General features: G+C 34.1%; 1 protein-coding gene across 1 annotated transcript in view; it reads right to left on the reverse strand.

Annotated features, from left to right (window-relative positions):
* Positions 1 to 486: 486 nt before the first annotated feature.
* The window catches only part of LOC149798068 (uncharacterized), a 103065-nt gene continuing 87615 nt past the window's right edge, over positions 487 to 15936 (reverse strand). The window contains exons 11-20 of the mRNA XM_089963150.1: positions 11750 to 11875; positions 10867 to 11022; positions 9876 to 9998; positions 9255 to 9377; positions 6864 to 6986; positions 5359 to 5484; positions 4326 to 4451; positions 3720 to 3842; positions 2181 to 2336; positions 487 to 1074 (exon numbers count right to left, since the gene is read on the reverse strand). Of these exons, the coding sequence (XP_089819276.1) occupies positions 1040 to 1074; positions 2181 to 2336; positions 3720 to 3842; positions 4326 to 4451; positions 5359 to 5484; positions 6864 to 6986; positions 9255 to 9377; positions 9876 to 9998; positions 10867 to 11022; positions 11750 to 11875 (1217 nt within the window). The 3' untranslated portion in view covers positions 487 to 1039. The remainder of the gene's footprint in view (positions 1075 to 2180; positions 2337 to 3719; positions 3843 to 4325; positions 4452 to 5358; positions 5485 to 6863; positions 6987 to 9254; positions 9378 to 9875; positions 9999 to 10866; positions 11023 to 11749; positions 11876 to 15936) is intronic.

A 15936-nucleotide genomic window follows, 5' to 3' on the forward strand; every position in this document is an offset into this window, starting at 1 on the left:
GTGTTAATGGCAGACAGTTCTACTTGTTGCAATCGTTGTTGTCATCAGCTTTCAAGTCTTTTTCTTGTTAGTGTTCCTTTTGTATTTAGTTTTTATTTAAACAATTTTATTATCTAAAACAAATATCGTTCTAATACAAGTTTCTGACTTGTTTCTGGAGATTTTCTCCAGTTCAAATGAGATCAATAAATACCCAGAAACTCTATGTGGATAGGTCTTTCAGTTCAAGTTGAATTTAATATCTAACAAGAGAAAATATAAATGAATATTCGGTTACCTAATGTATTTATCGAAATCGGCGCACTGATAATAGAAATAGATTGGTATGACTCATGAGAGTTTTCACGAATAATACGTAAACAATTCATGAGTAATCTGTAGATATTTCATTAGCTATGTTACAACATCATGCATTTTAAGACACACCTTATTTATTAGTATAGTGTAAAATAGCAAACAAATAACACCGCAAAATTAACAGCCGAAAAAATGAATAATTGTCTTTATTAACATTCAGAGCAAACACAGCACCTAGCTATACATAAAACATGTAAGGATATGTTCCGATTCATGTTGTAAAAGGAAAACTGTCCTAACTATACATAAAACACTACACTTAAGGGTATATCCTGAATCGCTTTGTAAAAGGAAAGCTGTGTCAGGCTATGCATAAAACATGTACAGGTATGTTCTAATTCATGTTGTAAAAGGAAAACTGTCCTAACTATACATAAAACACTACACTTAAGGGTATATCCTGAATTGCTTTGTAAAAGGAAAGCTGTGTCTAGCTATGCATAAAACATGTACAGGTATGTTCTAATTCATGTTGCAAAAGGAAGGATGTGCCCAGTTATGCACAGAACACTATATATAGGTATTTCCTGATGCACGTTGGAAATGGAATGCCGCTATGAGATACTAATAATGCATAGTTAGTAAGGCAGAAAATGTATTTAGGACATCATGAAGGACTTGTCTGAAATCACTCTCCGATGGAAGAATGGAAATTCAATGTGACAGAAGAAGGATAAAAGTACTATTGGTCTCCCCTCATCGGGTTTGGTTCTGTGGCTGAAGTGAGCAGAAAAATAATTATGCGCATATAACATCGATATATACTTTTCTTCAAAGTAGCATCAATACAGAATTGCAGATTCTCAAATTAAAATCCTTGTCACATTGTAGATTTCCCAACTAATGTCCTTGGACATTGCAGATTCCCCAATTATTCTTTGTGTTATATTGTTCATTCCCCAACTAATGTCCTTGTTACAGTGCAGATTCCCCAACTAATGTCCTTGTTACATTGCAGATTCCCCGCTTAAAGTCCTTGTTATAGTGTAGATTCCCCAACTAATGTCTATGTTTCATTATAGATTCCCCAAGTAATGTCCTTGATACATTGTAGATTCCCCAACTAATGTCCTTGTACATTGCAGATTCCCCAATTAATCTTTGTGTTATATTGTTCATTCCCCAACTAATGTCTGTGCTACAATGTAGATTCCCCAACTAATGTATGTGTTAAAATGTAGATTCCACAGCTAATGTCCTTGTTACATTGCAGATTCCCCACTTAAAGTCCTTGTTCTATTGTAGATTCCCCAACTAATGTCTGTGTTTCATTATAGATTCCCCAAATAATGTCCTTGTACATTGCAGATTCCCCAATTAATCGTTGTGTTATATTGTTCATTCTCCAGCTAGTGTCTGTATTACAATGTCGATTCCCCAACTAATGTTTGTGTTAAAATGTAGATTCTCCAACTATTGTCCTTGTTACATTGCAGATTATGCAACTAATGTCCTTGTTACATTGCAGATTCCCCAATTAATGTCCTTGTTACACTGCAGATTCCCCAAATAATGTCTGTGTTACATTGTAGATTTCCCAACTAATATCTGTTTTGCATTACGTTAATAATTATAATCTTTAGCAGTATTTTTCTGAGATGGAAATCCTTTACAGGCTTACTCATATTTATTAATGAATATAATTACCTTGAAAAGAGACTAATTACATGTCCTTTTTGTATTAATAACATTAACAACCGGGAAAATCAAGCTCGAGATAATTATTTTGTGGCAAAATAAATCATGAAATAACAACCCAAAATAAAGATCGTTTCTATGTTAGTGATTTCCGATCCATAAAAAAATAATTTAGTTCACGTTACCATTACACGAGTAATCATTCTCCACTCCAACTGAATGGCCATCCTGACAGACACAGTCTGTAATCGATGTTTTCGCGGTTCCATTCGTGGAAGATTGGCTTGGACAAGATTGACACTCAATATCATTTGTTTCCTTGTAGAAACCTTCTGCGCATGCTAAGAAAACAAAATAGCAATTCATTCAGTTGTTCTGGATTAGCGGTAAATCAACACGTGAAGGCTTTTTATGTGCCGTAGTAAAGAGCCTTGTCCGGTAACAGATTATAGAAGTCCGCACAGTCTGGTCTACGCAGGATTCGAACCTACGCCATTATGATTGTATGTTCGTAAGTCAGGAAGGCTAACCATTGAGCCATTACATATCTCAATATCATGTGAAACCCAGAAGGTTGATACAAATTACTTAAATATTAACACACTTAGCAAATCCTGTTTTAAGACGATGCGCCGTCGAAGCCCACTGACGAATATGCGTTTCCTGAAGTCATAAAGAGGTCAGAGATATGTGGTTAAAGATTGTAATGTAAGTCTAACTATTGTTTGCATACAGTTTTGATGGCAAAATGTCTTCCAACAAGTAAAACAAAACAAAATGAAGGTAAATTTGAATTACTATCACTACTACACTCTGCAAGGCAAATAGTTAGGAACATCTGAGTCGTATCTAGCAATTAAAGTATAGCGGAACTGTCCTTGGCATAAACGGCACCTGCTTATGATGGACAATATTTACAAACCCATTTACTTCTTGTACTGTGCATCATTTACCTCTCTATAAAGAAGATCTTTTCATAAAGAAAAACATCTAAATGTCCCTTTAATGTCCTAGATGGACAGCTTCTACCATAACGTTTTATAAAAATCGCAATATACACAAAATCTCACATCGATGTTGATGAATTGTGTAACAATGTTCTTGCATAAATAAAAAAACTACCTGTGATTTTCATTTTAGATAAAAACTTTCGTTGAAAAAAAAATCTAACGAATAAGGACCTAGTGAGTTCTAAAGGTGACTGCTATAGTTGTTACGCAAAATGATTCTTATACTGGAAAAATGCGTTTTACAAATTATACACATAAAAATATATGCGAAACACAACTGTTCCTCCTCAAGCCACCCCATTCTATTCCTGTCCAGTATTCTTTAACAAGTGCTATATACTTTTGATTGAATGTGCCATTTACAATAGGTGGAAAGGGCAAAAATACTTTAAAAAAAGCAATCAAATATGCACAAATAGCATGCAACGGAAAGATGTGTTTCTTAAGCTTTCTGTCTTTTGTATAAATGTCTTAGTAGTACAGAGGTTGTGACATATGGCTATAAATAAACCTTTATACAAAATACAGCAGTCAGAAGTTGCTTATATAATGCAATGATTCGTTTAGTGGTATGACGATTTCATCCGATTCCAAACACTACCTGAATTTACTATTTTTAGTACTTTTTACGGATGGGCGTGTCCTAAAACGTAACCTAACATAAATACTGTCTAAAAAGGACACCATACTTATAGCAAGACTAAGTGTACTTACCTGAACATTCATTAAAAGTGTAGCGCGAATATCCGGGAAAACAGTCACAGGTGTATGATCCGTCTGAGTTGATACAGAGCTGCTGGCACGTATTTGTGTCATTTGATTGGCATTCGTCTATATCTAAGAAAATATTCGATACAATTTTAAGAAACAACTAGATACACGAGGGGGTCTTTCTGCTGATATTATATACACTGTTAAATGATGCTTTATTTTACACACATGATTTTAATCCTCGTTAATGAGAACTTAAATTAAAAGAACCCTGGATAATGAAAACAGATTACTATCTCATCCATTACTTAGAAAGTTAGAACTATAGACAGGCAATCAACTTGATGAATATAAGCAAAGAACAATGTTAGCTAGCTAGATGTATACCAGATGGATGCTGAACATTTTTATATTGGGCGTGACTTTAGGCCCTGAAAGAAACCATGATTAGAACCACCACCATCAGCAGCATAATCAATGACACCACCTATGGTCTCCAAAATGAGACGGACAATGCATTAATAAGAAACATTCCGTTACTGAACAATACAAATGAAAAGACATTAAAAACGTGACCCCTAATTATGTAAAACTGGTCAATGAACTCACCACGACAAGTTCCATTATATGTCTCGTACAGATAGCCAGCCTGGAAACACGAACACCGAAATGATCCATGTGTATTTATACAAGCTTCGTGGCACATCTGCCCTCCCTCCATGCACTCATTTACGTCTGCAAAATCCAAGCTATGTGTTACATCTGACATGGGTGAATGGTTTCGTATGATAAATTCACTTACAAAATGCAACCGTTTTATTTATTTTATATTCATCGGTAGGGTGACAGAGAAATAGCTAATTGGGATGAATATGGTTATTAAATGTACGATACAAGCAAAATGAAACCTTGCATAATCTTGAAGATTGTTTTCTATACTTCTGCTTGAAAAATGGAATAACATCTTGTAGATTGTTTTCTATTTTACTACCTGTAAAACGAAGTAAAATTGTATAGATTGTTTTCTATTTTACTACCTGTAAAACGAAGTAAAATTGTATAGATTGTTTTCTATTTTACTACCTGTAAAACGAAGTAAAATTGTATAGATTGTTTTCGATACTTCTACTTGAAAGATGAGATAAAATATTGTCGATTGTTTTCTTTAGTTATATTTCTATTTGAAAAATGAGTTAAAATATTGTATATTGTTTTCTGTAGTTATATTTCTTTTTGAAGAATGAGATAAATTCTTGTTAGCACACAACTGCGTTTGCGATTAGGACAAATAATGGAAAGATAGTTTTCAACGTTTACTTTATAAATAAAGGTTTATACTCGACATATGCATTTTATATATCTTTGATCTCGTATAGTTAAATCAATTATTCAAAGTTTGAGACACAATTAATTGAAAAAAGTTCTAGCAAAGAGGTAATAATTTGCTTGCAATGAATTCACGTTAAGAACATTAATATTATATACCTTTAACCATTTTTTAAAACTCTATACACATATACTGTTTTAAAGGGAAATGCGTTTGATGCAAACGAAGTTATTCACCATTATTGAATACCCCAAACAACGTACGTTGTTGTTGTTGTTGTTATTATTATTATTATTATTATTATTATTATTTAACCTGCACAAGAAGCGAGGTCCCAGGAGAGCTTCAGACCCGGATTGCTGCATTCACATTGGTATGAACCCACTGTATTTATACAAATATCTTCGCACACATCCATGCCCAGGATGCATTCATCAATATCTGTAACATATACTGTTTACATGATCCTAGGTTCTCGATGAAATTTAAAAGCTTACAAAGACCTTCATGTAATTATCATACAGATGGCAGATAAAGACTTTCATGTAATTATCATGAAGACTTTCATGTAATTATCATACAGATGGCAGATAAAGACTTTCATGTAATTATCATCAAGACTTTCATGTAAATATCGTACAGATGGCAGATAAAGACTTTCATGTGATTATCATGAAGACTTCCATGTAAATATCATCAAGACTTTCATGTAAATATCATACAGATGGCAGATAAAGACTTTCATGTAATTATCATCAAGACTTTCATGTAAATATCATACAGATGGCAGATAAAGACTTTCATGTAATTATTATCAAGACTTTCATGTAAATATCATACAGATGGCAGATAAAGACTTTCATGTAATTATTATCAAGACTTTCATGTAAATATCATACAGATGGCAGATAAAGACTTTCATGTAATTATCATCAAGACTTTCATGTAAATATCATACAGATGGCAGATAAAGACTTTCATGTAATTATTATCAAGACTTCATGTAATTATCATACAGATGGCAGATAAAGACTTTCATGTAATTATTATACAGATGGCAGACACAGGCTTTCATGTATACAGATGTAATTATCATAAAGACTTTCATGTAAATATCATACGGGTGGCAGAGAAAGACTTTCATGTAAATATCATACACCTGGCAGATGTTAAAAAAACTTTCCTGTCATTATCAAAAGACTTTCTAGTAAATATCATACAGATGGCAGACAAAATACTTTCATGTAATTATCATACGGCTGGCAGAGAAAGACTTTAATGTAATTATCATACAGCTGGCAGTCAAAGACTTTCATGTAATTATCATACAGCTGGCAGTCAAAGACTTTCATGTAATTATCATCCCGCTGGCAGACAAATACTTTCATTTAATTATCATACAGCTGGCAGTCAAAGACTTTCATGTAATTATCATACAGCTGGCAGACAAATACTTTCACTTATGTATCATACGGCTGGCAGTTACGTTGAGGATTATTCTCCATTTTATAAGTGTAACCATATTTCCCAGTTTTATGTTTTATTGCATCTAATATGTCATTGATAGGAGTCTACTAACAAAATATGCACGGTGAATCAATTGGATTATTTACAAAATGTATAATTGTTCAGGAATATCTTGAAACGCATCGAATCGGCTTTAAAACATGGTCATGGTTTTTCACTGAATGCTGCAAAAACAGCATATTTTTGCATCAGCTACAAGTCGGCGCTTGTTGTTACAATTAGTTCTGAGAATGGTTGATACACGTTGTACATGAGTTGCGCCTCCAAATGAAAGATGTTCAAAGTGTACCTACCTGCGCATGTCTTGTTGTCCTCGTTCAGTATATAGCCTCTTTCACAGACACAGTGTGCACTTCCGATGGTATTTTCACAAATGTCCGAACACTGTAGTGTGCCAGTGTAACATTCATCAATATCTATTTTTAAAAAAAAAACGATATTTGTTTCTATAAATTGTTGTGAAATTTGGTATTTGTGTACCTTTGTTGTGTGGTGCAATAAATTATATTCAAATAAAATACAACTGCATTTTTTAAGTGACACCGTTCCTGAAAGCCCCAACAAATAAATTACATAGGTCAACCTTTTCAGCTTCAAACATATGACCTCAAGCAATGCCATGGAGAAGTCAACAACAAAGGATCTTACACGAGTACTCATTTCAATACAATATGAGAAAGGAATCCAATAATCTGTAGCTAGACTCGAGAAGCCAATGATTCAGATTGTCAGACCAGTTTCATAAATTTCGTTTGAAATAATCAGCGACATAATATTATATTTATTACATAATTAAAGCAATTTATTTAACGAAACGGCTAAAAAGTGTAATGAAATAACATTGAGGACCATTTGCCTTGCCAATTTCCTTAGGATGTTCTTATGTTTTATGACCTTTTGCAGTGTTATTATTTGTGTGATATGATTTTGTTATTAAATGAAAATATTAAATATGTAAATTCAGTTCAGTGAAGCTTGATATTTCCTTTAGTACCTGACTTTCAAATATAGAAGCCTGCCATTTTCCTTAGTATTTTGTTCTAATTAAAAGAAGCATTCCATTTCCTCTAGTAATTGATTTCCAATTCAATGAAGCTTGCAATTTCCCATAGTAATTGATTTCCAATTTAATGAAGCTTGCCATTTTCCATAGTAATTGATTTCCAATTTAATGAAGCTTGCCATTTTCCATAATAATTGATTTCCAATTTAATGAAGCTTGCCATTTCCAATAGTAATTGATTTCCAATTCAAAGATTTTATTTAATATTTCTACTTTGCGCTGGCACTGTTGAACTGTTTTCTTTGCACCTTATACAAATATTTTCTTTACTGTCTGAACATTATGTAAAACGTTTTGTAGAACTACAATATTGCTGACCCATGGTTCCAAAGGATTTCAAGTACACAGCGTGATTGAAAGATCAGTGTTGACATTCTTTCAATTTTTGACATTTATGGTGTATATCTTTATTCTGACGATTTAACAGGAGGATCAGACATGCTTGGTTCCGACCACGAGAAATAGAAATCCATATCGGCTTTCTGTTTTATGCACTGTAAATGCCATGAGTGACTTTATGTTGAAATTAGCGCTGACTCTTCTTGGGCATCCTACCTTGGACCATGTAAGGGTCAAAGTTCAGATGTACCCACACAGCAACTACAATGACAGCTTCGAGTATTTAGCAATAACCCTTGAATAAGTGAGTGTATTTACGTGTTCGTTTATACCTTTGTGAGATTGTAGTCATTATGTATTGATTATGGGAAGATATTTCTCAACTCAATCAATTAGACAATTTCTAGGAGCCGACTTCATAATGTACAGTATTCATGAGATTTTAAGACAGCATGTTATAATTTCATAAAGTGGACCCTCCAAAATTTCTTAAAGTAGGGAATACTCTGGATAGTTTTAGGCATATGTGTATAGGAATTTGAGATTGGAATCATTCTTTGTATTGTATGTTTGCATCGTGTTTTATACTGCAAGACGCGAATATTAATATTCAGCTTGGAAAAAGCTTCCCGACGAATCATACAAATGCGAAACAAAAAATAAAAACATGAATGTATGAAGTTAAAGCTTTGTGATGTGTGGTCATTTGGTGACAAGGAAAAAATTATTTGTAGCATTCGCGCGTTTAGATCCTTTCAGTTGACAACGACTGTTTCCTTGAAGTCCTTGGAATTTGGTGAAACGTGGACCTTAAGTCACTGTCACGATAGTATTTTATTCGCTCGGTATGAGCTCCTTACATGTAAAAACATATTTGGTCAAAACTTACATATGAATGTTTTGTTTCAACATACAAAGTTGCTGCACTGGGGTGGGGGGACGAGGAAATAAACATAATACAAAGCGTGGGGACTTGCAATGACGATCCATGGAGCCAGTTGTAGTTTACAAATGAACCATTTAACTGAAATATATGTAGAGTGTGTTGAGGTATTTAACGATAACTAGTATCAAAAATATGTACGTTGCCAAGTTGTCTTTTAATAGCGTAGAAGTGCTTTTTGGAAACCACTCACTGATATTATATCTGGCAAAAATGTCTCTGTAAGGAAAATAAATGATTTATTTACTTTTTAGAAGTTAGAGTATAAAACAGGGCATGTTAATTTCAAACTATAAACGTGTCTAAACAAGAATTAAGAAAAACTTGTGTGAATATTACCTTCACAGGAATGTCGATCTACATCCAAAGTGAACCCATGTTTACAGTCACATTGAAAAGATCCATCGGTGTTTATGCAAAGATGAGCGCAGTTACCGTTATTCGGAAGGCATTCATTTATATCTGAAATCAGCGGTAAAAAATTAATGCATACTTTCTCCTCAATGATAAAGCATATCTGATCAGCATGCATGCACTTTGTTTGGTAAAGGACAAATTTTGCTCCCTCAGGTATGGCTAGATCCGTTATCACAAATATTGTAAAATACACGTATTAAATTGTCCCTAAATAAATACTTTTACAATACAATTTTCAAGATACATTTGTTATTTTTATATTTCAATTGGGATTTTATTTAATTAATTAAAAAGATCTTCTTTTGCCTATTACCTTCCAAAATATTTGACACTTTTTTTTAAACTTTCATTCAAGTTGTTAATATAATAAGACAAACTGTTAACATCTCTCGAGTTGGATGTTTTCGAAGTATTCATTGAACAGCGAATCACTTCCATTACTAACAAGAAATAAAATAAATAAAATATGGCTTTTGTACATCATTGAACAATCTAAGCTCTGGTTTAAAATCCATTGGGTTTTGGTAGAAGGAATGTGCATACCTCCACAAATTTTACCGTCACTTAGTAACTGATAACCATCTGCACACAGACAATGAGCACTTCCGGGAACGTTTTCACACTTATATTTACATCCGTTGTTATCAATGAGGCATTCATCTATATCTGAAAGACAAATTCTATTTTGTATATGATAATTTAAAAGCATGTTTAATATCGTGTACCTTCAATATCAATGAAATTTCACTTTCATTTGTATATTTGTAGATAGATGACCACATAACAGACTTGATTATTATTCATGCATTCTGCAGTTTTTGGTCTAATTTGACATCCCATAATGTGCTTTGTTTCCTAATTGTCAATCGTTGTCAGTTATTAGACATATTATTTCCACATTTGATGCTGATGATAGTTTGATGACCTCATCTGACGTGTTTCTTTCCATTTAAAGGTCTTTTCGTAAGTGTGAAATTTATTCCTTTGTAACCATTCAGCAGTAATAGTTTTGTATTGTAGTTATATGTAACGTGAGGCAAGAGTCACGAGGAATAGAAATCCATGTCGGTCTTTTGTTCGTGGCTTGTAAATAACATGAATGAATTTATCTTCAGATTAACGCTGGCTCTTCTTCATATGCATGGGCCAAATAAATTACAACTACAAATGTTCTGAGAACCCAAAACGATAATAGTTATTTATCGTTTTGAAATGGTGTGACAACTGACAACTGAAGAATATAAAAATGAAATCAAAAGTTGACCCGATGTATAGAAATAGCGAGTTCACACAAAAATGGGTGTCTTGAAAAAATGACTTTCTTTACTTCTGCATACCATTACATATTTAGTGTATACTATTGCATATTGTATTGTATACCACGGCATATTGTATTGCATACCATTACATATTGTAGTGCATACCATTGCATAATGTAGTACATACCATTGTATATTGTAGTGTATACCATTGCATATTGTAGTGTATATCATTGCATATTGTAGTGCACACCATTGCATATTATAGTGCATACCATTGCATATCGTAGGGTCGTCTAATTTAGCAGTATACCCCATCTCACACACACAGTCAGATATATCGTTTGAATATGGACTGGACGTCTGACTGTGGGGCGGACATGGTTCACACTGGTAAGATATGTCATTGTAATATTGCTTGGTATCGCAATCTGCAAAGATAATGCATTGCATAATTTGTTAGACATCGCAATCTGCAAAGATAATGTATGGCATAATTTGTTAGGATTTACTTTTCTTCATAAGTATGTGCCATAAACTAAAATCAAACTATTCGAAGCCTTATTCCTTGCTATTTTTCAAAGCTACAAGAAAAATACTTTGATACTTTTTTATTGCTATTTTGATAAACAGAGAAGAAAATATGCTATGTATTCATCTTCTGAATATGACATTCTTTCTCAAGCGGAAAAAGTTCTGCATTGATCCATACGTAGATGATAAACAATCAATGCAAAATACAACTTTTGAAAATTACAAGCTCTTTTTATTGTAGCGTATACGCACGTGCATGACTTTGTTGCAAAATAAATAAAAGAGCTTATGACACAATGTTTCAAATGTCCAGGATATTTCTTTTATTTATCAAAGGTTTTTCCAGTCTTCTGTATCAAAAGTTTATTTTCAATTTTCAATAAAGAGAATCATGCATATAATGTTCACCACTCATGCAATATATTTATAAATAAATACTAATCAACATTAACAATCATGCATGCAAGAAATACAAAGGAGATTATGAATTGAATTTGAAAGAAAACAAAATTCTAATGTCGTTTATTGCAACTTTAAAATGCACGCTTGCTATTTTTTTTTAAACCACAATAATAACAACTATTATACATTGAGTAAACATCACAATATTGCAGTAATACATACATGTGCACGTTCGGGAATCGTTCCCCAGAACTGTAAATGGCTTGTTGCACAAACAGAAAAAAGAGCCGATAGTATTTACACACTCATCTTCGCAACCGGCAGTCTGCATCGCACATTCATCTTTATCTTTAAAAAAAACATACGGACACTGCATATAAACACTGAAGTAAAAACACACACAAAATGTATTGTTTATTTACAATACCAGTAAAATAAAAGGTACTGCAAACTACAATCGGTACACGGGACAATTGCAGACGATGTAAATAAAAACAATAATAAGTTTGCATTCTTTAACCTACTGACCAAATATTTAGGATAAAATTAAAACATGAATTAATTTGAACAAAAACAAACTTCGATCGTTACAACAGGTTGCCGACTCTCTCGTCGTCACATTGCCTGCCCGCGATTACGTAAGTCAAGAACAAAGGAATTGGTTAGAAGCTGTGTATATAATTTAGGCTCCGTGGCTATAGTGGCCCTGTTCGTAATTGTTACGACAGCCCCGCTTGTTGGGTGTCAAAAATCACATGTGGACGTTGAAAGCTTTGTTCAAGAACAAAGGACCCTTATTGGCGTCGTAATTCTCACTACGTTGACAGACGGACGGAACATTGTCTGCTAAGTTGAATAGAACAGGGTAGAATCGATATTTGAGAGAGGGTGAGGTCACCACCTCAACCCGAATTTAACTGAGTAGTTTAGACTAGAAACTCCAGTCATTGTGAAACATCGTGCTGAGAAGTTGTAACTGTAACACCGGGAAAACACTCGTGAATTGGCGGGAAAACTTAGGACATTCTAAGGAAAGACAAAGCTTCGTAAAGGTCAGTGAGTTATTTGCTCGATTGTTGCAGAATAGTACGACATTGTAATTGTAATTATGTGTGCAGTATGTATACTTCATTACTAGAATCGTTCGGAAGTAGAATTACCTATGTGGTGTTTAATTTACATGCGTATTTGAGAACTGAGCTACGATTGTGTAAAGATTTTTGTAGATTGATAGCTCGTAGTTAGAATTAATTTTGTAATTCGCTATTTGGTTAATTCGTAGTAAACTAGTGCATTTATTCATGTGATATTCTAGATTCTGCGACTGTTGAATTGAATTGTAACTTTGGAAAATGGTTGAAATTTCTAAAATTTGTTAATATGGATATCTGAGTATTTGTGTACACTTGTGGGAGTGTAATGTACAGAGATGCGTCTGATTGATATGCTATTGTTCAGTACAATGAGATTAAGAATATATATACAGATGTGACGCAATTTATTGATGTCTATATGATATGTAGTTGATACCATGCTTATATTACGACGTTGTTTACCATATAAGAGCGCATGGGTATTTCGATGTACACGAATGCGTGACCGAAAAATGTAATAGACTTTATCTGATGCTTGATTCATGGTTTAGTGTGAGACGAGATGGCTAAGGAAATATGCTAACGTCCTTGTGTTTTCACTGGAAGATTTTAGGGGACAGACTTCCGGTGTTGTTTAGTCCCAAGTCTCTAGGAGAGAGACGGAATAGAGACTAGTGGGGAAGTCGATTGTGAATCGAAGGATAGTCGGAAAGCAGAGTCAAGGAGGAGGAGGAGAAGTTGGAGAAGGAGCAGTCAAGGAGAAAGAGTTAGGAGGGAAGTCGGAAGGAGAGAAGGAATTGGCGGGATAGGAGAGATACAGATGAGTGGAAAACAAGGACAGGTGGAAAAGAGATCTCACACTATAAATCGCAGGATGCAATAGGCTATTGCTTGGTCGAAAGGAAGAAGAGTGATTGGGAAATTATTACCATTTGAATATTGAATTATATTAAATTGTTATTCCTTTGAATTTCACCTTTGTGTTCTCAATAATTTAACTGTCGGCATTGCTGACTGGGGGCTTGGAGCTTTAGCTCTCTCTATCACTAATTTCACATCCTACATCATCGAGCCTGGGTGGGACTTCCATAGTAATTTAAATAATATATTAGGAGCACCCCACTCCAATCCTACCAAATGCCACACTCGTCATGCGAAAAGAAGTTAAAGGTGTTCTTCAGATAACTCGACCACGTGTAGGGAATGAGATTTAAAGGCCAAGCCATGATGCGTATTTATCAGGCCTATGCAACTGACCAATTCATTAGGCCTATGTTTGATACCATTCCATGACGCCTATGAAATCATGACTATTCGACATTGTTGAGGCCCGCCTGGAGAGACATGGAACTACATATGATGGTGGTTTTGTACTTAAAATAAACCTCCTGATGTGTGCTTTGCACATAAATATGATTCGCCACACAGGTAAATTAAATTTAAAACAATTTGGGATTTGTAGGAGTTCGATTCAGGACCGGCCTTATGGCAAGACTGTTACAATCTACATCTGTTGTACATTTGATAAATTGTTTACTTAAGGATGCTTTCACCAGAAGGATAACCATTGAACGTTTCTATCCACTGCTCAGATGATAGCGTTTGAAATTTTATTGGCGGACATTGCCAGCGGCTCCTATAGGGACTTGGTCTGGCAAAGACAGTATTATTATGAAAGTTATTTAAAACGGTATTGGACAAATTGTTGGAACTTGATTATACACACTAGATATCATTCGATAAATGTTATGTATATTTAATTTGTATTGTTTGTGGGCTTTTTATACTTTTTCTCCGTCGTTATATGTGTATAATTGTATTTTGGACTTGACCTTGTCTAAAATCAAATTTATTGTGTACCTGACCAGTAACCTTTATATTGTCAACAAATAATACCAAGTTAATATTTATCTATGAGTGTGGGTTAAATATTAAGATCATTATCAATCGAGGTAAACATGTTCATTTGTGTCTGGGTCTAGCACACTAGAAGTCCCCCATACAAAACCTGGTCTACCTGATGTTTACTACATTCGTTATCATAAATTTAGAAATAGATTTTATCTTGTTGTCAACTTAGAATTTTATAAATACGAACTTGTGACCCTAATCTTGGATATACTTATGTGTCTAAGATATATATATCTTGTTTGCTTGATGAACTACTTATTCTTACATTTAACATGTGAGTCAAAATCAGCCTTATTGTTGTGTTCAATATTTCATGAGTAGAATTATGTATTCAAATTATTATTTACTGGAAGTACAAAGTGCTCATCTATAATATTCTTGGACTGGAACATTAATTTGCAATTATAGTGATTTCAGGCAAGAACATTTTTGAATTATATCATTGCGATACATCAAAAGACTGTTATCACATAGCTATACTCCAGACCATTGGCACGTTACCACGTTCGAGACTAACTGCACATTAACACATTCAATACTAGAATTTATTTGGAATACTACTGGAATTCAGTAGGAACTTTATACATTTGTACTCGTGATGAATCTTTTAGGACGATTTGGGGTTTAATTCGCATTGCTGTAAGTTCTTTTCAAATTTTCACTTTGTATTTTAGGGAAATACAGTATTTGCTGCATTTTACAAAACTTGTTGCTTTTTGCTCTGTTCTATTACTTAGTTTAAGACCGCGGTGTCTTAATAAACACACAAAACACTGCAGTGTGGTGAACATAACTGTGCCACCCCACTCCCACTTCTGCAAAGTTTCGTGATCTGTTGAAATCATAATTATATCAGCCCCTTTTTGATTATATTGGTGTAATTCCTAATAAAACTTCTTTCATGCAATAACTGGTCTCTACAATAGCACACCAGCGCTCTTTTGTGTCAGGGTACACTTTCGTAAATTGGCCCCTGGCAAATTTCTTAACTTAAGGCTATGGTGGGACCTTTTCAGGTATTATTGTTTACTATTTAAAGATAGGGATATATTTGTGAACTATGCGTTTCGGGCTTGTGTTCTTGAAATTGATGTCAGGCATGTACACCTTCCATAGTTACTCTGCAGTATGTTGATAGTGAAATACCAATAGTCGGCAAGGAAGAAGAGCTAGCCTCCCATAGCAGTAAATACATGGGCTTGGAGGAAGTAGAATATCTCAAAAACGGCTTGGATGACAACTATTTTCAGTTGCATTTGCTTGTTTAGTACACACTCTTTTGCAGAAATTTCATTTAGGAAAAGGGCTTGTGTTTCCACTGTGAGCATCACATGGTGTCAAAAATGACTTTCGAACATGAAAATTACAGGTAGAAAGTTGGTGTTGGTGTGCGTAAACCTCTGC

The sequence above is a fragment of the Sinohyriopsis cumingii genome, chromosome 6 (assembly GCF_028554795.1).
Source record: "Sinohyriopsis cumingii isolate HCF-2022 chromosome 6, ASM2855479v2, whole genome shotgun sequence".
Taxonomy (NCBI): Eukaryota; Metazoa; Mollusca; class Bivalvia; order Unionida; family Unionidae; genus Sinohyriopsis; species Sinohyriopsis cumingii.